Raw genomic sequence first — 27,166 nt, forward strand, 5'->3', positions numbered from 1 at the left:
AGCTATTACACACAGATGCTTGTTTTCCAGCTCCATAGACTCCACTGGACTTAAACCAAGAAATAAAGACACACAGACCGTTTATCTGAACTGCTCAAAGCCTCTCACTGAGTCCTCATCAGAGCAGGAGGGAAGATCCATTCCTGCACTGTCAACACCTAATGGAGCAGCCTGCAGCTCCCCTGACACAGGGACCCAGAGGGGGTGCACGCTGCAGAGCAGCTCCACGTGAGAACGGCAAGGGCCCTGCAACATGATTCATGCCGTAAGAGGGCAAAGCCTGCTTCAACTGGATGGACTTCCCCTTTCTTAATTAAAAATAATGGGGGGGCGGGGCATGACACCTGCGTGTTTTATCCCTCCAATTCACGCAATGTTTTTCTAAGCACAGCACAATCTCTGAGTGTGAATCCCTCTCCACTGTATGTGGGCATTCACACTGGGCCAGTTACATAGCCTTTCTGTGCCTCTGTTTCCACCTCTGCAAAGTGGGGGCATCACTGAACCGACCTCTTAGGGTTTTTATAATAGACTAAAAAGACAGAATACATAATAAAGTTCCTAAAACAGTACTTGGCACATAGTAACTGCTCAGCAAAAGACAGCCTTTTATTTTCCACTGTCAGCGTAGCAAATAAAAACATTTCTTCCTCTACTGTCTACGGACATTAAGATAAAACAGAAATTTTAGAAGAGGGCCAACTCTTTTTTTATACCTGTAATTTTGTTAAATGTTTTCAAACCTTTAAACTCGTTGCCATCAAGTCAATTCCAACTCATAGCGACTGCCTAAGACAGAGCAGAACTGGCCCGTAGGGTTTCCAAGGAGTGGCTGGTGGATTCAAACTGCTGGCCTTTTGGTTAGGAGCCAAACTCTTAACCACTATACCACGAGGGCTCCTTAAAACTTTTACTGCTAACTAAAACTTCTCTTGAAGAAATATTTCTCACCTCGACTTAATCTTAAGCATATAACTAGGTGTTTCAAATAATATAGCCAACGAATGACATTCAATTCATTCTGAGGAATGGAACACTGGAAGGAGCCAGGATGATTTTCTTCTCTTGTTGCTTAGATTTATGTGTCTTTTCATAACAACAGCAGAGGTACTGCCAGTTGGCTTTCCCTTATTTTTACTATTCAGTGTTACAGTCGATAGGAGAATGCTCTGACTTGATAAATCTCAGAACCTTATAAATTAATAAGAAAAACACTCCCACACAAAGATAAAAAATATCACCAAATTCACTGCATATATATATATATATACAGTATATTTTAATATTTTTGTCTCAACAAAAAATTAGGAGACAAAACAGAACATGCACTGAATATAAAATTAAGTAAAATTATTTCTAATAAAATAGGCATCTCTTCAATATACAATATTTTTATTAAAAAAAAAATTCCCTGACAAGGAAAAATATACTTATTAGAGAAAATGAATTAAGGAAATACAGCTAAAAATGAAACTACTGAAAGTTCTGGCATGTCACATAAAACCCTTCTTTTTTAAAAAAATTCTAGTTGTTTATTTTACTTTATAACATAAAATGAATATAAATGAAAGCTAATGTTGGATAACTACTCTGAGAAAAGTTGGCTTAAGAAAGCCAAAGAAAATTAATATGTTTCAAGAGAGAAACCAAACTTGCTACTTTTTTGTTTTGCTAGCATTTCAAATGAATGAACAGTTCTGTGGATTAAAATTATAAGAAAAAACAATAAAGTGTTGAAATTGAGAGAAGTATCTGGGAAGACAAGTAACATTTTCAGCTTGTTTTTGTCATCTCTCATGATGCCGTTTTAGCTTTAAAAGCTATTCCAGAAGAATGGAGACACAAAGTCAAATAAGTACATATACTTATCAGCCACAATGTTTAAAAAAACATTCAAGTTATCGTCACTGGGGGAAGGGAAAGGGAGGAAAGGGGTAAGGAGAGAAGGCCAGGGGAGAGCGAAGGAGGGGAAGGGCGAGGAGAAATTTACCTGAACATGGGTTAACCAACTTTACAAACATAAGCCCACTTTTCATCTTCTTTGAAGCATCTTTCAAATATTCTGAAAAGAAATGGTGAATTTGTAAAATTAAAAGACATTTGCTTTGTTGCTCATCTTACCCCTTTTCCTTTCTTCTGCTTACATGATTTTTCTTTCTAAAACTTTTAACTCATTTCCAACACTTATAAGCTGTGTGATCTTGAGCAAATTACCAATTTCTCTGTAACTAACTATGAGATTTCAGGTCATTTTAGTTCTTTGAGAAGTGATGAGGAGCAAAGCTCTAGAGTCAGATGGCCTGGGTTATATCGTGTTTCAGCCATTTGACACTTTGTCACCTTGGGCAAATTCCTTAATCTCCTGTCTCTGTTGCCACATTTATAAAATAATAACAATACACTTGCCTTTCAAAGGATTCAATTAGCTGATCTGTTGAACGCTCCTAAAACAATCAGGCAAATAGGAATAGGTAATAAATCAGAGCTATAAAAAAAATTTTTTTTTTATGGTTACTAGCATTACTGTTTTTATTATTACTATGAAATAGAACATTTTTAAAAATAAATGTTCAGGGGTGGGGCCATGATGGCTGACTAGGTTGAAGCTACTGTGGACCCCTCTTGCAACAAAGACTCGGAAAAACAAGTGAATCGATCACATACATGACAATCTATGAACCCTGACCATCGGAAACACAGAACTAAGGAGTTGACCTGAGTGACAGGAGAGCGAAAAGCCGTGTGCTGAAGCAGCAACCGCTTCTGGAACCGGCATCCCGCACCACAGCCTTCAGCCCTCGCAGTTCCCTGGTGCCAGAGTGGTGGCGCTGATCACGGCTTACTGAGATGGGACAAGCACGGAACGCAGCCCTAAACCCTAAGCCCCTGGAGTAACCTCGGCAGAGCCTCTGCCAGCGCAAGCAGGCTGCACACTGACACGGGTGACAGGAGAACAAGAAACCATGGGGAAGCAGTGACTGTTTTTGGAGCCAGGAGCCAGCAACCCAGTCAGAAAACCTTGGCGCTGGGCTTTGGACTAAGTGCAGAGGAGCTGATCACGGCTTCCTGAGACGGCGCAAGCACAGGATGCAGGCCTGACCCTGATCTCAACCTAGCCAGCGCACACAGGCTACACGCCCCTCTGGAATCTCAGATAAAACAGTCTTCACCAAACAAGATAAGTAACTTTGTCTATACTGCCAGTGCTACTCTCTCCTATCTATCTGATCCCTCCCCTCCCTGCCCCAGGTGGCTTCATTAACATTGGACTTCCCTGGGCCAGGGAGTGAAGTGCTCTGTGGGGTTCTTTTTTTTTTTTTTCTAACCCATTCTCCTGGCCTGGGAGAAGAAGCAGTTAACAATCTGGGGAGGGGGGTGGGGGGAACCCGTCTCTGGCTTCCCTAAACTGGAATAATAATACAGAACAAGCTCCAGCATAGGAGATCCACAGTCTTTGGCTTTCATCCCTACAGGGAACAAGGTGGCTACTATAATGCAAAGGCAATTCTGATAGAGATCTGACTGTAATTGTTTTAGCAGAGCAGTGGAAAAAGAAGTTTTGGAGGTCTGATACCTCTCTACCTATTAAACAGAGCCCTCACTGATCCACAGGAGGGAACTGAGGGCTGAAGCTCCACCCACACCACCTAGCCACCTGCTAAAGGGGTCTGAGGATACTGACACCTACCAATCTTTAGAAGTACAAGCACTGGGTGCCTAAGGTACAGCTGCGGAGCCCACCCACCAAAGTATTCTAGGAATAGAGACACACCTACTTCACTGGCAAGTGGGGGAAGGCTGTCAGCATCCTGCCCTCCTCGGAGTGTGACCCCCTGCCACTACTAGAATCTGGTGCATACAACCATCACCACTACTCTTCTAATAGGTGATAGCCTAACCCACACACTAGGTGACCCACAATCAGGGCACCTAAGCTGATTCTATTCAAGAATAGTGAATGGACTGATAGGCTCATATATCTGGTAACAGCTCAAACCAGCTGGTAACAGGACATAAGTGATTCAAAGGCTACAACAATCAAGATAGCGCAATCTAGTAGCCCATCTGGGTGTATTGAAACACAACAGAACAAGAAGGTAAGATTCAGTAAGCAAATATAAAATAAATCATTACAATATCTTATAGATGGCTCGGAGACAGCAGTCGATATCAAATCACATAAAGAAGCAGACCATGATTCTTTCTACAAATCCCCAAATCCAAGAATCAAAATCTTTCCCAAATGAAGACACATTCCTGGAATTGCCAGATGCAGAATATAAAAAACTAATATACAGAATGCTACAAAATAGCAAGGATGACCTGAGAAATGAAATAAGGCAATCTACAGAAAAAGCCAAGGAACAAACTGATAAAGCAGTTGAAGAAATCAAAAAGATTATTCAAGAACATAGTGAAAAAATTAATAAGCTGCAAGAATCCATAGACAGACAGCATTCAGAAATCCAAAAGATTAACAATGAAATTACAGAATTAGACAACTCAATAGGAAGTCACAGGAGCAGAATCCGGGAATTGGAATGCAGAGTGGGGGTGGGGGGGGGTTGGAGGATAAGGCAATTGACACCAATATAGTTGAAGAAAAATCAGATAAAAGAATTTCAAAAAATGAAGAAACCCTAAGAATCATGTGGGACTCTATCAGGAAGAAAAACTTGCGTGTGACTGGAGTTCCAGAACAGGGAGGGATAATAGAAAATACAGAGAATAGTTGAAGATCTGTTGGCAGAAAACTGCCCTGGCATCGTGAAAGATGAAGGGATATCTATTCAATATGTTCATCAAACCTCATGCAAGACAGGTCCCAAAAGAAAATCACCAAGGCATATCATCATCAAACTTGCCAAAACCAAAGATAAAGAGAAAATTTTAAAAGCAGCCAGGGATAAATGATAAGTCACCTACAAAGGAGAATCAATAAGAATAAGTTTAGACTACTTGGCAGAAACCTGGCAGGCAAGAAGGCAATGGGATGACATATATAGAGCAGTGAAGGATAAAAAACTGCCAGCCAAGAATCATATATACAGCAAAACTCTCTCTCAAATATGAAGGTGAAATTAAGACATTTACAGATAAACACGAGCTTAGAGCATTTGCAAAAACAAAACCAAAGCTACAAGAATTACTAAAGGAAATTCTTTGGTCAGAAAATCGATAATATCAGATACCAACACAACACAAGGTCACAGAACAGAACATCCTGATATCAACTCAAATTCGGAAATCACAAAAACAAAATAAGATTAATTTAAAAAAGAAAAAAATGCTCAAAACAGGGAATCATTGAATTCATTATGTAAAACCTTACAATAATCAAAAAAGAGGGAGTAAATACAGGAGGTATAGATCTTCCATATGGAGAGGAAAGCAACGCAATATAGGATGATAAAAGTTAGGTTTTTACTTAGAAAAATAGGGGTAAATATTAAGGTAACCACAAAGAGGTCTAACAATTCCATACTTCAAAATAAAAACCAAGATAAACATAACGACTCAGCAAAAATAAATTCAACTACTATGAAAATGAGGAACACACAATTTACAAAGAAAAACTTCTCAGCACAAAAAAAGTAAGTGGAAAAATGAAATTGTCAACAACACACAAAAAAAGGCATCAAAATGACAGCACTAAACTCATACATATCAATAATTACGTTGAATGTAAATGGACTAAATGCACCAATAAAGAGACAGAGAGTCTCAGAGTGGATAAAAAAACACGATCCATCTATATGCTGCCTACAAGAGATACACCTTAGACTTAGAGACACAAATAAACTAAAACTCAAAGGATGGAAAAAAATATATCAAGCAAACAACAATCAAAAAGAGCAGGAGTGGCAATATTAATTTCTGAAAATATATGCTTTAAAGTTAAATCCACCACAAAGGATAAAGAAGGACACTACATAATGACTAAAGGGACAATTTACCAGGAAGATATAACCATATTAAATATTTATGCACCCAATGACAGGGCTGCAAGATACATAAAACAAACTTTAACATAATTGAAAAGTGAGATAGATACCTCCACAATTATAGTAGGAGACTTCAACACAGCACTTTCGGTGAAGGACAGAACTTCCAGTAAGAAGCTCAACAGAGAAACAGAAGATCTAATTGCTACAATCAACCAACTTGACCTCATAGACGTATACAGGGCACTTCACCCAACAGCTTAAAAGTATACTTTTTTTTCTAGTGCACATGGAACATTCTCTAGAATAGATCACATATTAGGTCATAAAACAAACCTTTGCAGAACCCAAAACATCAAAATATTACAAATCATCTTCTCAGGCCATAAAGCCATAAAAGTAGAAATCAATAACAGAAAAATCAGGGAAAAGAAATCAAATACTTGGAAACTGAACAATGCCCTCCTCAAAAAAGACTGGGTTAGAGAAGACATTAACGTGGGAATAAAGAAATTTCATAGAATGCAACGAGACTGAAAACACTTCCTATCAAAACCTGTGCGACACAGCAAAAGCAGTGCTCAGAGGTCAATTTATATCGATAAATCCACATATACATAAAGAAGAGACAAAGTCAGAGAACTGTCCCTACAACTTGAACAAATAGAAAACAAGCAACAAAAGAATCCGTCAGTCACCAGAAGAAAACAAATAATAAAAATTAGAGCAGAATGAAATGAATTAGAGAACAGAAAAACAATTGAAAGAATTAACAAAGCCAAAAGCTGGTTCTCTGAAAAAGTTAACAAAATTGATAAAGCATTGGCAAGGCTGACTAAAGAAATACAGGAAAGGGAACAAATAACCCGAATAAGAAATGACATGGGCCATATCACAGCAGACCCAAATGAAATTAAAAGAATCATATCAGATTGCTACAAAAACTTGTATGCTAACAAATTTGAAAACCTAGACGAAATGGATGAACTCCTAGAAACACACTACCTACCTAAACTAACACAATCAGAAGTAGAAAAACTAAACAGATCCGTAAAAAAGAGATTGAAAAGGTAATCAAAAAACTCCCAACAAAAAAAAGCCCTGGTCCGGACGGCTTCACTGCAGAGTTCTACCAAACTTTCAGAGAAGAGTCAATACCACTACTACTAAAGGTATTTCAAAGCATAGAAAAGGATGGAATACTACCTCATTCTATGAAGCCAGCTTATCCCTGATCCCAAAACCAGGTAAAGACACCACAAAAAAAGAAAATTACAGACCTATATCCTTCATGAACATAAATGCAAAAATCCTCAACAAAATTCTAGCCAATAGATTTTAACAACATACCAAAAAAAATAATTCACCATGACCAAGTGGGATTTGTACCAGGTATTTTTATACAAGGTTGGTTCAATATTAGAAAAACAATTAATATAATCCACCATATAAATAAAACAAAATACAACCACACGATCTTATCAATTGATGTAGAAAAGGCATTTGACAAAGTTCAACACCCATTCATGATAAAAACTCTCAGCAAAATAGGAATAGAAGGAAAATTCCTCAACATAATAAAGGGCATTTATACAAGGCCAACAGCCAACATCATCCTAAATGGAGAGAGCCTGAAAGCATTTCCCTTGAGAATGGGAATGAGACAAGGATGCCCTTTAACACCGCTCTTATTCAACACTGTGCTGGAGGTCCTAGCCAGAGCAATTAGGCTAGACAAAGAAATAAAGGGCATCCGGATAGGCAAGGAAGAAGTAAAATTATCTCTGTTTGCAGACAACATGATCTTATACACAGAAAACCCTAAGAAATCCTCCAGAAAACTACTGAAACTAATAGAAGAGTTCAGCAGAGTTTCAGGTTACAAGATAAACATACAAAAATCAGTTGGATTCCTCTACATGAACAAAAGGAACATCAGAGAGGAAATCACCAAATCAATACCATTCACAGTAGCCCCCAAGAAGATAAAATACTTAGGAATAAATCTTACCAAGGATGTAAAAGACCTATGCAAAGAAAACTACAAGGTACTACTGCAAGAAACTAAAAGGGACCTACATAAGTGGAAAAACATACCTTGCTCATGGATAGGAAGACTTAACATAGTAAAAATGTCTATTCCACCAAAAGCCATCTCTATATACAATTCACTTCCGATCCAAATTCCAATGACATTTTTTAATGTGATGGAGAAACAAATCACCAACTTCATATGGAAGGGAAAGAAGCCCCGGATAAGTAAAACATTAGTGAAAAAGAAGAACAAAGTGTGAGGCCTCACTCTACCTGATTTTAGAACCTATTATACCGCCACCGTAGTCAAAACAGCCTGGTACTGGTACAACAACAGACACATAGACCAATCTAACAGAATTGAGAACCCAGATAAAAATCCATCCACATATGAGCAGCTGATATGTTAACTGGGGAAAAAATAGTCTTTTTAACAAATGGTGCTGGCATAACTGGATACCCATCTGCAAAAAAGCAAAACAGGACCCATACTTCACACCATGCACAAAAACTAAATTCAAATGGATCAAAGACCTAAACGTAAAGTCTAAAACGATAAAGATCATGGAAGAAAAATACAGATAATGTTAGAAGCCCTAATACAAGGTGTAAACAGAATACAAAACATTACTAAAAAAAGACGACAACAAACCAGATAACTGGGAGCTCCTAAAAATCAAACACCTATGCTCATCCAAAGGCTTCACCCAAAGAGTAAAAAGACCAGCTACAGACTGGGAAAGAATCTTCAGCTACGACATCTCCGACCAGCGCCTGACCTCTAAAATCTACATGATTGTGCTAAAACTCAAACACAAAAAGACAAATAACCAAATTAAAAATTGGGCAAAGGATATGAACATACACTTTACTAAAGAAGACATTCAGGCAGCTAACAGATACACGAGGAAATATTCTCAATCATTAGCCATTAGAGAAATGCAAATTAAAACTACAATGAGATTCCATCTCACTCCAATAAGGCTGGCATCAATCCAAAAAACACAAAATAATAAATGTTGGAGAGGCTGTGGAGAGATTGGAACACTTCTACACTGCTGGGAATGTAAAATGGTACAACCACTTTGGAAATCGATTTGGCATTTCCTTAAAAAGCTAGAAATAGAACTATCATAAGACCCAGCAATCCCACTCCATGGAATATATCCTAGAGAAATAAGAGCCTTTACACAAACAGATATATGCACACCCATGGTTACTGCAGCACTGTTTACAACAGCAAAAACATGGAAGCAACCAATGTGCCCATCAATGGATGAATGGATAAATAAATTGTGGTATATTCACACAATGGAATACTATGCATCGATAAAGAACAGTGATGAATCTGTGAAACATTTCATAACATGGAGGAACCTGGAAGGCATTACACTGAGTCAAATTAGTCAGTTGCAAAAGAACAAATACTGTATAAGACCACTATTATAAGATATTGAGAAATAGTTTAAACTGAGAACACATTCTTTTATAGTTACGAGATGGGGAGGGACGGAGCGAGGGTGGGAGAGGGTTATTTACTGATTAGATAGTAGATAAGAACTACTTTATGTAAAGGGAAGGACAACACTCAATACAGGGGAGGTCAGCACAACTGGACTAAACCAAAAGCAAAGAAGTTTCCAGAATAAAATGAATGCTTCGAAGGGCAGCAAAGCAGGGGCAGGGGTTTCGGCACTATGGCTTCAGGGGACATCTAAGTGAATTGGCAAAATAAAATCTATTAAGAAAACATTCTGCATCCCACTTTGAAGTGTGGCATCTGGGGTCTTAAACGCTAGCAAGCAGCCATCTAAAATGCATCAATGAGTCTCAACTCACCCGGATCAAAGGAGAATGAAGAACACCAAGGTTGCAAGGTAATTATGAGCCCAAGAGACAGAAAGGGCTACATGAACTAGAAACTACATCATCCTGAGACCAGAAGAACTAGATGGTGCCCGGCCACAACCGATGACTGCCCTGACAGGCTACACAACAGAGAACCCCTGTGGGAGCAGGAGAACAGTGGGATGCAGACCCCAAATTTTCATAAAAAGACCAGACTTAATGGTCTGACTGAGACTAGAAGGACCCTGGCGTTCATGGTCTCCAAACCTTCTGTTGGCCCAGGACAGGAACCATTCCTGAAGACAACTCATCAGACATGGAAGGGACTGGACAATGGGTTGGAGAGAGATGCTGATGAGGAATGAACTACTTGCATCAGGTGGACACTTGAGACTATGCTGGCCTCTCCTGTCTGGAGGGGAGATGGGAGGGTAGAGGGGGTTAGAAAGTGGCAAAATGGCCATGAAAGGAGAAACTGAAAGGAGGGAGCGGGCTGACTATTAGGGGGAGAGTAAATGGGAGTATGTAGTAAGGAGTATATAAGTTTATATGTGAGAGACTGACTTGATTTGTAAACTTTCACTTAAAGCACAATAAAAATTGATAAAAAAATAAATGTTCCTTGGTCATTTATAATTTTGCCCCTAACTGTGATTACCTAATCATGTCCTTTTCCCATTTTTCCAGGTGGGTGTTTATCTTTGTTTTACTACTATATTAAAAAAAAAAAAAAATTTAGGAGTCATTATATCAACTCTGTTTTTAAGTCTGTTTATAATGATGTCTTGCCATACAGAAGAAATAAAATCTTTGTGTAATCATACCATCTTGCCTTTATGGTTGTATTCTTTGTGTCATACTCAGAAAGATCTTCAAGGTTATGAATTAATTACCTATATTTTCTTCTAATACTTTTATATCTTTAACCTGTCTGGAATATATCTATGTATAATACATACAGAGGAGATCTAACTTATTTTTTCACTGAGTTGACCAGTTGTACTGAGGTTACTAAGCCGTCACTGAAATGTCACCTTTATGCTCACTATATAAAATGTACCTATAAGTATATCTAAGGACAATCAATTGTGATCCACCTATCTGTGTCTGAAGAAGCCCTAGTGGCATAATGGCTAAGTGCTCAGCTGCTAACCGAAAGGTTGGCAGGTCCACCCAGTGGTTCCACTTAAGAAAAGACCTGGCGATCAGCTCCCATTAAGATTACAGTCTAGAAAAGCCTATGGGGGCAGTTCTACTCTGCCACATGGGGTCGCTATGAGTTGAAATTGACTCAGTGGCAGCTAACAACAGCAAAAATCCAAGTCTGTATGAGCATCTGTACCTCAATATTTTAATTACTAAATCTTTATGTTGGGAGGATGGTCTGGCTCTACAGCTCCCATCTGGAATATTCTCTGATAAAGAGGCTGGGAATTGGGTCTCTTTCTCTCTCCCAGACCCTTCTCCTTACCAGAGAAGTCTTCCTCTCTGTTCTGGGCATACAATAACTTTGTCTCGTGCTCATGCAAGGGCACTATACGGTACCTGGCCAACCCGACTTCGGTATCTGTTCCCACAAGGGAAGGAACAGGATCTCTCTGTCGCATAGGGAGGTGTGTGTGGAGCAAATGCCCTGCACTGGCTTCAAAGGGGGACTCTCTGGCCATGGGAGACCAATGGCCACAAGTGAAGCTGATCTTGCTGTAGCTCTCCTTTTTGTGAGTAAAGTGTTATCTCATGCATTAGTACAGCATGTGGTTTGTGTCTTCAGCTGGTGACCTCGAACCCTGATGTGACACTTTAAAAATACATTTTAATACCTAGTAAGTCCCGTTATTATGTTTCCTCTATAATAATTGACTGTCAGAGTTTTAATCATGTAGATTAGAACATTGTTCCATGATAATCTTATTGATAACTTATCTTCCATGTACTCTAAGTAGTACATTTACAGAACTCATTTAAAGAGTCTCTCTCCAAAAGGTACAAAAGGGCTTTGGTTGACAAAGGAGTATAATGACAATCTACCAGAAAGCAAAATGGAAAGCTTCAGAGGAAGTAGAGAAGTTTTACTCTCTCTTATTCCCTGTGGCTCTCACTCCATTCCTCCATTTTAGAGCTTCATAAACTTAAAACATAGCAAGCATGTTTAGAAATTGGCTTGCTCATAAATGGCTAGGATACATTTTTTTTCTTAAACTAAATGTGACATTAAATATGCAAAGGGAAAAGAACCCACTAGTTTTGAGATTTCCACTTCCAAAAAAGATAGAGTAACAGGAACCCTATTTACAGTCCCATTGGAGACAACAACAAAAAGCCATGAAGAACGATAACCTTTGAGAGATGGGAAACAAATGATATGAGCCCTATGATTGGCCCAGCTTACTGCCTTGGCAGAGATTCCAGTACACAGCATGAGAAGGAATTCAGGTGAAGCCAGACAGGCTTCCTGAGTAGAGAAGACGGAGCTGGGGGTTCTGGAGATACCAAGGTATCTAGAGTTCACAGGACAACATACAGGAAAGGAAAGAGCTACAAAGAAAAAAATCCCAGAGACCTGCAGAGGGTCCTCTTTGTGCATTCAACAAAGTACTGATTAGTACTTACATGTGATGAAAATACCTGATGCCAAGGGAAAAATGGGCACTGGGTAAGGTTCTGCTGTGCATAGGGTTGCTATGAGTCGGAACTGACTCGGCGGCACCTAGCAACAACAACAACTCAAAAAGATCTTGCCTCAGCAGTAAGGAACAGTATCTCTAGACTAAATACTGCTCTGATCCTGGCGAACCATTTTTAAAAGCAAGATCTGAAAAGATCAAACAGGTAAATTAACTGTGTCCCAGAACAAAGCTCAAAAATATTTATAGGAATATAAAAATATTAAGCATCCAACAACGTAAAATATCCAATGTCTGGCATCCAGTCAAAGATTACTAGGCATACAAAAAAACAGAAAAATATGACCCATAATTAGGAAAAAAAAAATCACTGAGAAAAAGTATTGATATTAGACACAGATATTAGAACTAGTAGACAAGGGCATTACATACAGTATTTCTCATGTACAAAAAGTTAAGTACATGGAAGAGAAAGAGATTTTTTTTTAAAGACCTAAATTGAATTCCTAGAGATGATGAAAAATACACAGGATGGGGTTAACGGCAGAAGAAAAAAACTAGTAAATCTGAAGACGTAACAACAAAAATTATCCAAAATAAAAATGCAGAAAAAAACTTAAAAAAAGAGAGTATCAGCATCCTAATACATGTGTAATTGGAGTTCCCAAAGGAGAAGAGAGCAGGGAGCAGAAAATATATTTGAAGAATGTATGCCTAAAATGTTTCCAAATTTGATGAAAACTATAAACTCAGAGATCCTAGAAGCTCAATGAACCCAAAACACAAGAAACATGAATAAAACTAACCAAGACACATTATAATCAATAGTTCAAAACCAGTAATAAAGAGAAAGTAAAAAGCAGTCAGAGAGAAAAGACATATTACTAACAGAGGGAAAAACAGTACAAAACAAAAAACTAATGAAACAGCAGATTTCTTGTTAGAAATGATGCAACCCAGAAGACAATAGAGCAAAATCTTTAAGTACTTAATAATAAAGCTAGACTTCTATATCCAGGAAAAATACCTTTGACAAATGAAGGTGATACATATAGGCTTTTTCAGACATACAGAGTTGAAAGAAATAATCACCAGCAGACCTGCACTGTAAGAAATGGTAAAGGAAGTCCTTCGGGCAGAAGAATATAATACTAGATGAAAATATGAAGCCTACGTAAAGGAACTGGAATACCAGTAATGGCAACTATGGAGGTAAATAAATAAGACTTTTTTTTTCTTATTTAAACCTCATTAAAGATAACTGTTTAAAAAAAGATAACGATTTAGTGTGGGGTTTATAACACATGTATAAGTAAAATGTATGAAAACAATAGCATAAAGGCCGGGAGAGGAGAAATGTAAATATACTATTGTTTTTTAAGTTTCTTATATCATGTGTGAAGTGGTATAATATCATCTAAAGGTAGAATGTGATAAGTTAAACATGTAGACTAAAGCAAGCACTAAATAACAAAACAAAACAAATCACTAAATAAACCCTAAAGCAAGCACTAAATAACAAAACAAAACAAATCACTAAATAAACCCTAAAGCAAGCACTAAGTAACAAAACAAAACAAATCACTAATGATACAACAAAAGAGATGAAATAGAATCATAAAAAAAAATAAAATCAGTTGGTCCAAAAGAAGGCAGAAAGAGTAAAGGTGGTAGAAAGAACAGATGAGATAATTTGAAAACAAACAGCAAGGTGACAGACTCAAACCTAACCATATCAATAATTACATTAAATGTAAATAGTCTAAACACCCCAATTAAAAGGCAGAAATTATCAGATTGGATTAAAAAAAAAGACAAAACTATATGCTGCTTATGAGAAACACATTTTACATATAGACATATGTAGGTTAAATGTAAAAAGAAAGAAGACATAACATGGTCAAAACTCATTACTGTCTAGTCAATTCCAACTCATAGCGACCCTATAGAATAGAGCAGAACTGCCCCATAGGGTTTCCAAGGAGCACCTGGTGGATTCACACTGCCAACCTTTTGGTTAACAGCCGTAGCTCTTAACCACTATGCCACCAGGGTTTCTCATAACGTGGTAACACTAATTAAAAAAAGAAAGATGAGATGGCTACACTAATAAAAGAAGGTCACTTCATAATGATACCCATTGCCAACAAGTCAATTCAGACTCATGGTGACCCCATGTGCTACAAAGTAGAACTGCTCCGTAGGGTTTTCTTGGCTATAATCTTTATGGAAGCAGTTTGCCAGGATTTTCTTTCACAGAGCTTCTAGATGGGTTTGACCCGCCAACATTTAGGTTAGCAGCCAACTGCAAAACTGCTTGCATCACCCACTTTTGTAATAATAGAAAGGTCAATAAAGCAAGAGGACATCAGAAAAAAATGCATATTAATTATTTAATGAGAACTAATTTGCTGTGTAAACAATGTAAAATAAAATTAAAAAAAAAAAAAAAAAAGGACATAGGGAGCGGGGCCAAGATGGCAGAATAGTCAGATGCTTCATGTTATCCCTCTTACAACAGAGATCCAAAAACAACCAGTTAATTGGATATATGTGATAATCTAGGAACTCTAATCATCAAAGACAGAGATGAAGAATTGGACTGAGCAACATGTGGGAGGAAGGACAATTCAAAAACAGTGGAAATGAGGAATTATGGATCATGGATCACCAGTGTTCTGCTAGCTGAATCTGCACAGCACACACAGGGTGACGCAAACAGCAACATCCCAAGCCAAAACCCACCCCATCTGGTGCAGCAAAGCAGCAGCAAATCTGCACGCACCTCCAGAACCAAACAGGAGCAACAGCAGACCTGTGAAAGTTAAGTGCAAGCTCCCAAACCACCACGCACACACAATAACCCTTCCCCCCACCAGAGCTCCACGGCTAAGGAGTATTCCCTTTTCCTCACTCATCCCCCTCCCCGATTCAACACCAGTCCAGCGGCATTCAACACCACCATGACCCCTAGGCCTGGAACTCATGGCCAAGTCTGGAGGCACCTGCTCCTTAGCTCAGCCACTAGCACAGGGGTTCCATGGACTTGCAGTGCCCTTCACCTACGCTGACTAGACACCGCACACCCTCATTAGGAGAAAACGGACAGGGAATGCGCCTGAAGCCCATTTTCACCTGCAGAAGCCAAGTGGAAGCTGCAAATTTTTGACATTTGACACTGCCCTGCCCCCTAAGAAGGGATCTCACCCACCCACACCAGGTGCATGAGGGCTGGTGGTACCACCCTTCCACCTAGCCATCCATGAGAATGGCACCAGGTGCCCAAGGATCGGCTGCACTACCCTCCCTTCCATGTGCTCTACTGGACAGGGACACATTCTTCATCTGGACACCTGGGGGCAGCCAAGAACCCCAGACCTTGTCCCGCACTGCAACCAGAGACCTGCACCTGCTCCAAACACTCCCACACAGGCCTGCCCACCCAGAACTGTAGGCGAGAGTCTCCACACCACACACTTGGTGACCAATGACCTGGCACCTGCACCCTGACCAACCAGTGGTGCAGTGCACAGACAACACCCAGCCCAATGACCAGGGAGAACATCTACTGCACCCACGGCCAGGTGGCCAGCAGGACAGATTCATCACCTCACCAAAAACATCATCTACATCTTCAGTGCCCCTGCAAGAACAGTGAACAGACTCCTGAGCTCACACACCTACTAGCTGCTCTGAGCACCTGGAAACAGTTGGTGAGAGCTTCAACGATGCCAACAACCAGAGTAGCACACATGCCCAACCTACTTGGACAGATCAAAACAAAAGTCAGGATCAGTAAACAAAAATACAATAAATAAACATAGTAACTTATTGATGCCTTGAAGACAACCCCCCAACCCCCAGTGCCATCAAGTCGACTCTGACTCATAGTGACCCTGTAGGACAGAATAGAACTGCCCCGTAGAGTTTCCAAGGAGCAGTCAATATCAAATCATATAAAGAGGAAGGACAAGATGGCTCCAACAAGTGACCAAAATAAAGAAGCGGAAAACCTTCCACAGGAAGGTAAGGCAATGGAGCTACCTGATAAAAACTTCAAAAAAGACTAATGTACAGAGCTGTCCAAGAGGTCAAGGACAAGATCAGGCAAAACACAGACCAAGACAAGGAACACACAGATAAAGCAACAGAAGAATTCAGGAAAACAATAAAGGAAAAAAAAAAAGACAATAAACAGCCTGCTAGAAACCAAACAAAAACAGCAACTAGAAGACCAAAAGATTAACAATAAAATTTCAGAATTAGACAACTCAGTAGAAGGTCACACGAGCAGAACTGACACAATGGACATCAGAATTAGTAAGATTGAAGATAAATCCCTTGACACCAATTTGTTTGAGAAAAAATCAGAAAAAAGAATGAAGAAAAATGAAGAAAGCCTAAGAATTATGTAGGATACTATCAAGAGGAAAAACCTATGAGTGATCGAAGTACCAAAACAGGAGAGGATAACAGAAAACTAAGAGACAATTATTGAAGATTTGCTGCCAGAAAACTTCCCTAATGTCATGAAAGACGAGAAGATATCTATCCAAGAAGCTCAACAAACCTCATATAGGAAAGACCCCAAAAGAAAGTCAGGGAGACATATCACAATCAAACTTGCCAAAACCAAAGACAAAGAATCCTGAGAGTGGCTAAGTATAAATGAAAAATCACCGACAAAGGAGAACCAATAAGACTAAGCTCTGATTACTCAGCAGAAACCATGCAGGCAATAGACACATACATCAAAAAAGAAGGGCCAAAATCAAAACATTAACCCCACAACTTGAACAAAAAGAAAGAGAGCAGCAAAAGAAGCCCTCAGGCACCAGAAGAAATGAAATAATAAAGATTAGAGCAGAAACAAATGATATAGAGAATAGAAAAACAATAGAAATAACGAGATCATAAGTTGGTTCTTTGAAAAAAATCAGTAAAATCAGCAAATTGTTGGCCAAACTGACAAAAGAAAAACAGAAGAGGAAGCAAATAACCTGAATAAGAAATGAGACAGGTGATATCACAATAGACCCAACAAATAAAAAGGATCATAACAGAATATTATGAAAAATTGTACTTCAACCTAGAGGAAATGCACAAATTTTGAGAAACACACTAATTACCTTAATGACCACAAACTGAGGTTTAAAAAAAAAAAAAAACTAAATAGATCCATGGCAAAAGAAGGGATTGAAGAGGTTAAAAAAAAAGCCCTGGCCTGGACAGCTTCACTGGAGAATTCTACCAAACTTTCAGAAAAGAGCTCAAAGCAATACTACTCAAGCTATTTCAGAGCATAGAAAAGGAAAGAATACTCCCAAACCCATTCTATGAAGCCAGCATAACCCTAATACCAAAGCCAGGCCAAGACACCACAAAAAAAGAAAACTACAGACAAATATCCCTCATGAAAACAGACAGAAAAATTATCCACAAAATTCTGGCCCATAGAATTCAACAGCATGTCTAAAAAATAATACATCATAACCAAGTGGGATTCATACCAGGTATGCAAGGATGGTTCAACATTAGAAAATCAATCAATGCAATCTGCCACATAAATAAAACAAAGAACCACATGATCATGTTAGTAGACACAGAAAGGGCATCTGACAAAGTTCAACACCTATTACTGATAAAAACTCTCAGCAAAATAGAATACAAGGAAAATTCTTTAACATAATAAAGGATATTTATACAAAACCAATAACCAACATCATTCTCAATGGAGAGAGACTAAAAGTATTTCCCTTGAGCATGCCCTGTATTACCACTCTTACTCAACATTATGCCGGAAAGTCTACCTAGAGCAATAAGGCAAGAAAAAGAAAGGGCATCCAAATTAGTAAGGAAGAGGTAAAACGATCCTTATTCACAGGTGATATGAACTTACACACAGAAAACTGCAGAAAATCCACAAGAAAGCTACTGGAACTAATAGAAGATTCCAGCAAAGTAGCACGATACAAGATAAACATACAAAAATCAATTGAATTCGTCTACATCAACAAAGAGAACTTCAAAAAGGAAATCACCAAATCAATACCATTTACAATATCCCCCAAGAAGATAAAGTATTTTGGAATAAATCTAACCAGGATGTAAAAGACCTATACAAAGAAAACTACAAAACACTACTGCAAGAAACCAAAAGAGACCTACAGAAGTGGGAAAACATACCATGCTCATGAACAGGAAGACTCAACATTGTGAAAATGTCGATTCTACCCAAGGTGATCTACAGATACAATGCAGTCCTGATCCAAATTACAACAGTATTCTTCAATGAGATGGGGAAAAAAAAATCATCAACTTTATATGGAAAGGGAAGAGCCCCTGATAAGTAAAGCATTACCGAAAAAGAAGAACGAACTGGGAGGCCTCACGGTACCTGATTTTAGAACCTATTATACAGCCACAGTGATAAAAAAACAGCCTAGTACTGATACAACAACAGACACATAGACCAATGGAAGAGAATTGACAACCCAGACATAAATCCATTCATTTATGAGCAGTTGAAGTTTGACAAAGCGCCGAAGTCAAGTAAATGGGGAAAAGACAGTTTCTTTAACAAATGGTTAAACACATTTGTTAAGCACAACTGGATGTCCATCTATAAGAAGGAGCCCTGGTGGTATGGTGGTTAGAAGCTATGGCTGCCAACCAAAATGTTGGCAGTTTGAATCCACCAGCCACTCCTTGGAAACCCTATGGGGCAGTTCTAATCTGTTGGGTTGCTACGAGTCAGAATAGATGGCAATGGGGTTGGTTTTGTTTTGTTTACCTATAAAAAAATGAAACAAATTCCATACTCACACCATGTACAAAAATTAACTCAAAACAGATCAAAGACCTAAATATAAAATCTAAAACAATAAAGATCTTGGAAGAAAAAATAGGGACAATGCTAGGGGCCCTAATACACGGCATAACTAGTATACACAATGTACAAACACCAGAAGAGAAACTAGATAATTGGGAGCTCCTAAAAATTAAACAATGCTCAACAAAAGACTTCAGCCAAAAGAGTAAAAAGAGCCTACAGAATGGGAAAAAATTTTTGACTATTACAAAACCAACAAAGGTCTAATCTCTAAAATTATAGGAAAATCCAACACCTCTATAACAAAAAGACAAATAATCCAATTTTAAAAAGGGCCAAAGATGTGAACAGACATTTTACCAAAGAAGACATTCAAGGTGGCTAACATGAGGAAATGCTCAAGACTACTACCCATTAAAACAAAATGCAAATCAAAACTATGATGAGATACCTCACCCCAACATTACTGGTACTAATAAAAAAAAAATAGAAAATAACAAAAGTTGGAGAGGCTGCAGGGAGACTGGAACTCTAATGGCACTGCTGGTAGTAATATAAAATGGTAGAACCACTTTGGAAAACGATATGGTGCTTCCTTAAAAAGCTAGAAATAGAAATGCCATATGATCCAGCAAGCCCACTCCAAGGAATATACCCTAAAGAAATAAGAGCTGTCACACAAATAGACATAAGCACACCCATGTTCACTATAGCACTATCCACAATAGCAAAGAGATGGAAACAACCTAAATGCCCATCAACAGAAGAATGGATAAAAAAATTATGGTACATACACACAATGGAATACTACACAATGATAAAAGAACAATGATGAATCCACGAAACATTTCACAACTTGGATGAATCTGGAGGGCATTATGCTGAGTGAGATAAGTCAATCACAAAAGGGCAAACATTGTATGACACTAATATTATAAGAACTCAAGAAAAGGTTTACACGCAGAAAAATCTTTGATAGTTAAGAGCATGGGAGGGAGAGGAAGAGGAAGTCACTAACTAGACAGTAGACAAGTATTAACTTGGATGAAGAGGAGGACAACACACAATGTTGGGGAAGTCAGCACAACTGGACTAAAGCTAAAGCACGGAAGTTTCCTAGACACATTCAAACACCCTGAGCGACTGAGTTACGAGGGCTGAGGCATCGTGTCCATGGTCGTGGGTGGTCATCTAGGTCAACTGGCATAACAAAGTTCATAAAGAAAATGTTCTACATCCAACTTTGGTGAATAGCATCTGGGGCCTTAAAAGCTTATGGGCAGCCATCTCAGGGACATCTACTGGTCCCATTCTGTCTGGACCAAAAGAGAATGAAGAAAACCAAAGACACAAGGAAAATATTAGCCTAAAGGACTAAAGGAACACGTGAACCAGAGACTCTACCAGCCTGAGTCCAGAAGAACCAGATGGTGCCCTGCTACCACCACCAACCGCTCTGACAGGGATCACAACACAGAGTGGCGGACAGAACAGGAGGCAAATGTAGAAAAGAATTCAAATTCACAAAAAAAGACCAGACTTACTGGTCTGACGGAGACTGGAAGAACCCCCAAGACTATGGCTCCTGGACACCCTGCTAACCCAGAACTGAAACCATCCCCGAAGTCCACTTTTCAGACAAAGATTGGACAGGCCTACAGAACAAAAAATGACGCACATGATGAATGTGCTTCTTAGTTTAATCAGGCATACAAGACCAAATGATCAACTCCTGTCCAAAAGTAAGTCAAGAAGCCAGGAAGGGATACAAACTGGACGAATGGACAATGGGAACCCAGGATGGAAAGGGGGAGTGTACTGTCACATTGTGGGAATCACAACCAATATCACAAAACAATATGTGTATAAATTTTTTAATGAGAAATTAACTTGAGCTGTAAACTCTCACCTGAAGCACAATACAATCTAAAAAAGGCGGGGGGGGGGGGGGCGGCGCATAACAATCCTAACTGGATATGCATCCAAACACGGAGAACTTCAAAATACATTAACCAAAACTGACAGAACCCACCTGCCCATCCTAACCCCTGGTAACCACTAATCTGTTCTCCATCTCTTTATTTGTGTCATTTTGAGAATGTTATATAAATGATTCAATTTTAAATCATTGAAGAATTTCCTTTTTGCAACTTATTTCCAGATAAAAATGTAAAGGATAAAGTTTAGCACTGTTAAAAAATTTTCCAAAAAACTAACTAAAACAGATTGGTTTTCTCTCCTTTTTCTCCCTGCTGTGATTCACACTTTCCCAGTATCACGGATCTTCATTAGATCTCAAGGCACAGAAAAGGTGACCACTCTCTATTTCAGCAATATACCACCTTCTTCTATTTCACTACTCCAGCAGATCTTTCAACTTTAACTTGGTGAATTAGTGTTGCTTTTTGTATATAGAAAGCTCCGGTTCTAATGATCCTTACGTTTTCCTTCAGCTATCCCATTCCTCCAGAGCTTAAAATAATTAAAATTAAAAAATATCAAAAGTAAAAAAAATAGTAATTATAATAGCTGTTCAAGGGAAGCAGTGTTTCTTATTTTCCCAGGAAGAGCTGTAAGTCCAGAAGATTAGCTATAGTCAAAAATGTCAAACTACAAGAAGTGCCAGAATTACTAACTACAAATAAATGCTGACATGAAGGAGTTATACAGCAAACCTCAGTGTTCTCCATGATAGATCTGAGATACACTAGGGTAAATAACATTAAAATGTCTACTCAGTGGGGAGAAAAAAATCATCTTTTCTTACCCTGGGTAGACAAAACAACTTGCTGTCTAAGTGAATCTTTCAACCAAGAATTCCAAGTGAGACCCCATACTTCGGGTGTTTTGCCTCTTTGTAGCTAGAGACTGTATTTCAAAATTAGTCTTTCACAGACAACACACAATACAGGCGAGGTCAGCACAACTGGACCAAACCAAAAGCAAAGAAGTTTCCGGAATAAACTGAATGCTTCGAAGGCCAGCGTAGCAGGGGCAGGGGTTTGGGGACCATGGTTTCAGGGGATATCTAAGTCAATTGGCGTAATAAAATCTGTTAAGATAACATTCCGCATCCCACTTTGGAGAGTGCTGTCTGGGGTTTTAAATGCTAGCAATCGGCCATCTAAGATGCATCAATTGGTCTCAACCCACCTGGATCAAGGGAGAATGAAGAACACCAAGGTCACAAGGTAATTACAAGCCCAAGAGATAGAAAAGGGCCACATGAACCAGAGACTACATCAGCCTGAGACCAGAGGAACTAGATGGTGCCTGGCTACAACCAATGACTGCCCTGCCAGGGAACACAATACAGAACCCCTGAGGGAGCAGGAGAGTAGTAGGATGCAGACCCCAAATCTTGTAAAAAGAGCAGACTTAATGGTCTGACTGAGACTAGAAGGGCCCACGTGGTCATGGCCCCCAGACCTTCTGTTGGCCCAGGAGAGGAACCATCCCCAAAGCCAACTCTTCAGACATGGATTGGACTGGACAATGGGTTGGAGAGGGATGCTGGTGAGGAGTGAGCCTCTTGGATCAGGTGGACACTTGAGACTATGTTGGCATCTTCTGCCTGGAGGGGAGATGAGAGGTAGAGGGGGTTAAAAGCTGGCGAAATGGGCACAAAAAGAGAGAGTGGAGGGAGGGAGAAGGCTGTCTCATTAGGGGGAGAGCAACTGGGAGTATGTAGCAAGGTGTATGTAAGTTTTTGTGTGAGAGACTGACTTGATTTGTAAACTTTCACTTAAAGCACAATAAAAAATTTTTTAAAAATTAGTCTTTCCTGTCTATTTCCTCCATTCACTTATCAAAGACTGGCAAAATAGATCCAGTATCTGCCTTCACAGAGCTTATGGAAGTTCCATGATAGAGACAGATATTAAAAATAATATTTTCATTGAATTGTACACGTGAAAAATGTTGAATTGGCAAATGCTGTGTTAGCTATATTTTTACAATAAAAAGAGAAACACACACACACACAAATGTAGATTACAGATGTAACAACTACTACAAAGAAGAAATACATGGACTTTGATACCCTATGATGGACAATATAACCTCGACAAGAATGTCTGGGAAGGTTTCTGTGCTAGCCCTGGCTAAGTTCATTGCTTTTGATAGCTAAGGATTGAAAGAATTATGCATTCACTTCACCAGCTATATCTTTAGCTGGCTCCTGGAGCTAAACCCTGTTCGCAAAAGGGTTTTAAAATGCACATTTCAAAAAATTTTAATTAGGTGCCGATATTTGAAAACCAGGTAATTTTACATGAAGTTGCAGACTTCAAATATATTCCCCTATTATGAAAAAAAAAAAGTATTAGGCAAAGGTTTTGCCCTGCAAAATCAAAACACCTGGCCAGAACAAACTCACATTCTCCAATGGCAACAATCACTCTAGTTCCTCTCAGTCCCCTTTAGTATCTTGCACACACATCTCATCGCTGGATAATTACCAATTGTCGTGTCTGTCCTTACTAAACTGCCTTTTCATTTACTATATCGTATGGACCTACTGCAAGGCCTGGTAAGTATCACGTGCTGAGTAAAAAACCATTCGGTAATAAATACCACCTCTTACTGAACTTTATTATAGTACCAATTTCATGTTACCAGTTCAGGCACTGTGCTGAGCCAAAAAAAAAATCAAATCCATTGCCGTCGAATAGATTCCGACTCTTAAGACCCTATAGGACAGAGCAGAACTGCCCCATAGTTTCCAAGGAGTGCCTGGCGGATTCGAACTGCTGACCTTTTGTTTGGCTCTTAACCACTACACCACAGGGTTTCCAGGCACTGTACTAGGCACTAATAGTTGTGAATAAAACAAAGCCTGTGCCTTCACAGAAGAAATGCATCCAATACATCCCTTCATCTTCCCTTGCCTATCTCTTTTCCAACCTAGTCCATCAATCCTCATGCTCTGCAGGCCCCTCTCAATCATCCAGTCTCTACAGGGCAGAGCAAAGGGCCAGGTGTGCTGGAACCTGGAGGCCCTGGGTCTAGAACTGCACCGTCCAGTTGAAGTAAAATGCATGCCACAAACAGGAGCCAAATATATGATGTAAAATTTCCTAGGAGTCACATCAAAAATAGGTAAAATTAATTTGAATAATAAATTTTATTTAACCCAATACATCCAATATCTGTTCATTTCAACATGTAAAAAGTGAAGAGATTCATGACTATTGAGCACTTGAAGAAATGTGGTGACTGTGATCTGTGACGTGCTGGAAGTGTAAAATACAAACTGGATTTTTTTAAACAGCTTTATTGCGACATAATTCACATAGCATAAAATTTATCCATGTAAAGTGTACAATGCAATGGTTGTATATTCACAGGGTTGTGCAACTATCACCACAATCTAATTTCTGAATATTTTCATCACTCCAAAAGGAAACCCATACCCATTAGCAGCCACTCCCCCTCTTTTCCCTCTCCCAGACCTAGACAACCAGTAATCTACTTTCTGTCTACTGACTTGCCTATTCTGGACATTTCACATGAATGGAATCCTACAATATGTATGGTCTTTTGTGACCATATAGCATGATGTTTCAAAGTTCATTCAGGTTGTAGCATGTTTCAGTAGTTTTTTTGCAGCCAAATACTATTCCATTGTATGGATAGACCACATTTTGTTTATCCATTCACCAGTTGATGGGTATTTGGGTTGTTTCCACTTTTTTTCCTATTGTAAATAATGCTGCTATGAACATTCATGTACAAGTTTTGTGTGGACATGTTTTCATTTCTGTTGGGTATACATATATATGTATATATAGTTGTCATTAGGTACCATCGAGTCAGCCACAATTCACGGCAACCCCATGTGTTACAGAGTAGAGCTGCTCCATGGGGTTTTCTGGGCTGTGATCTTTATGGAAGCAGTTCACCAGGCCTTTCTTCTGTAGAGATGCTGGGTAGATTTGAACTGCCAACCTTTATGCTAGCAGCCAGTTGCAAACTGCTTGTACCACCCAGGCTCCTGGGTCATAGGAGAACTCTATGTCTAAACTTTTGAACAACTACCAGACTCTTGTTCCAAGTGACTCCACCATTTTATGTTCCCACCAGCAGCATATGAACGTTGTAATTTCTCCACAGCCTCACCAACACTTGTTATTTTCTGTCTTTTTAATTATATCCACCCAAGTGGGTATAAAGTGGTATTCCCATTGTAGTTTTGATTTGTATTTCCCTAATGACTAATGATGTTGAACATATTTTCATGTGCTTATTGGCCATTTGTATATATTTTTCAAATACTCAAATCTGTCCAAATTCAAATCCTTTGCCAATTTTTTAATTGTGTTGTATTTTTATTATCAAGTAGTAAAATTTCTTTACATATTCTGGATGCAATTCCCTTATTTGATATATAAGCTACAAATATTTTCTCATTCTGTTGGTTGTCATTTCACTTTCTTGATGGTACTTTTTGCAGCACAAGGTTTTAGTTTGTTACAATTTAACTCTGATTTATCTATTTTTTCTTTTGTCGTTTGTGTGTTCAGTGTCATAGCTAAGAATCCATTGCCTAGTTCAAGGTCAAGAAAAAATACTTGTATGTTTTCTAGGAGTTTAAGTTTTAGCTTTTATTTTAAGGCTTCCATCCATTTTTAGTTGATTTTTGTGTATGGTGTCAGGTAGGGGTCAAAATCCATTCTCTGGTATGTGAATATCCAGGTATCCAAGGATAATTTGTTGAAAGGATTATTCTCTCCTCATTTAATGTTCCTGGAACCCGTGTTGGACATCAAGTTGACACAGATTTAAGGGTTTATTTCTGGACTCTCAGCTCCATTCCATTAATCTTTATGTCTGTCCTTACAACAGAATCATACTGACTGAATTCCAGTAGTTTTATAGTAAATTTTGATATTAGGAGGAGCCCTAGTGGCACAGTGGTTAAGCACTCATCTGTCAACCAAAAGGTGAGTGGTTTGAACCCACCAGCCACTCCACAGGAGAAAGACGTGGCAGTCTGCTTCCGTAAAGATTACAGCCTTAGAAACCCTGTGAAGCAATTCAACTATGTCCTAAAGAGTTGCTATGAGTCAGAACCAACTCGACAGCAATGGGTTTGGTTTAGCTTTTTGGTTTTGATATCAAGAAATATGAAGTTTCCAATTTTGTTCTTCTTTTTCAAAATTGTTTAGGCAATTTTGGATGCCTTGCATATGCATTATAGAACAACTTGTCAATTTATACAAAAAAGCCATCTGGGATTTTGATAGGGATTACATCAGACTTGTACTTCAGATTGTCACCTTGACAATATTAAGTCTTCCATTCCATGTGTATGGAATGTCTTTCCATCTTTTTAAATTTCTTTTAACAGTGTTTTGTAGTTTCAGTGTACAAGTCTTACAATTCGTTATTAAAGTTATTCCTAAGTATTTTTTTTGTATTGTAAATGGATTTTTTCTTCAAGATTTTTCATTGCTAGTGTATACAAACACACTTGATTTTTGCATATTAATCTTGTGTCCTGTAACTTTGCTGAAGTCGTTTATTAGTTCTAATAGTTTTCTAGGTTCCCTAGGTGGTGCAAACGGTTAAGTGTTTGACTATCAGCCAAAAGGCTGGCAGTTTGAACTCACCCAGAGGCACCTTAGAAGGCAGGCCTGGTGATCTGCTTCCAGAAGGTCACAGCCTGGAAAACCCCACGGAGAACAGTTTTACTCTGCACACACGAGGTCACCATGAGATGGAATCAACTTGATGGCAAATAACAAGAACAGTTTTCTTATGTATTCTTCAGAACTTTCCATATGCAAAATAATTTCATCTGCCAAATTTACTTCCTTTCCAATCCAGATGTCTTTTTTTCTCTCTCTTTCTTGCCTAATTACTCCGGCTAGAACCTCAAG

At 38.8% G+C, this 27,166-nt stretch overlaps 1 protein-coding gene across 7 annotated transcripts in view; it reads right to left on the reverse strand.

Moving 5' to 3' along the window:
- The window catches only part of RNASEH2B (ribonuclease H2 subunit B), a 147,342-nt gene that overhangs the window by 85,440 nt on the left and 34,736 nt on the right, over positions 1 to 27,166 (reverse strand). For all 7 annotated transcript variants that reach the window (XR_007513038.1, XR_007513035.1, XR_007513034.1 and 4 more), the window contains exon 2: positions 1,991 to 2,062. Coding sequence is in view for 4 of the 7 variants with exons in the window: in XM_049852912.1 (XP_049708869.1) it covers positions 1,991 to 2,062 (72 nt within the window). In the remaining 3 variants the exon portion in view is untranslated. The remainder of the gene's footprint in view (positions 1 to 1,990; positions 2,063 to 27,166) is intronic.

The sequence above is a fragment of the Elephas maximus genome, chromosome 14 (genome assembly GCF_024166365.1).
Source record: "Elephas maximus indicus isolate mEleMax1 chromosome 14, mEleMax1 primary haplotype, whole genome shotgun sequence".
NCBI lineage: Eukaryota > Metazoa > Chordata > Mammalia > Proboscidea > Elephantidae > Elephas > Elephas maximus.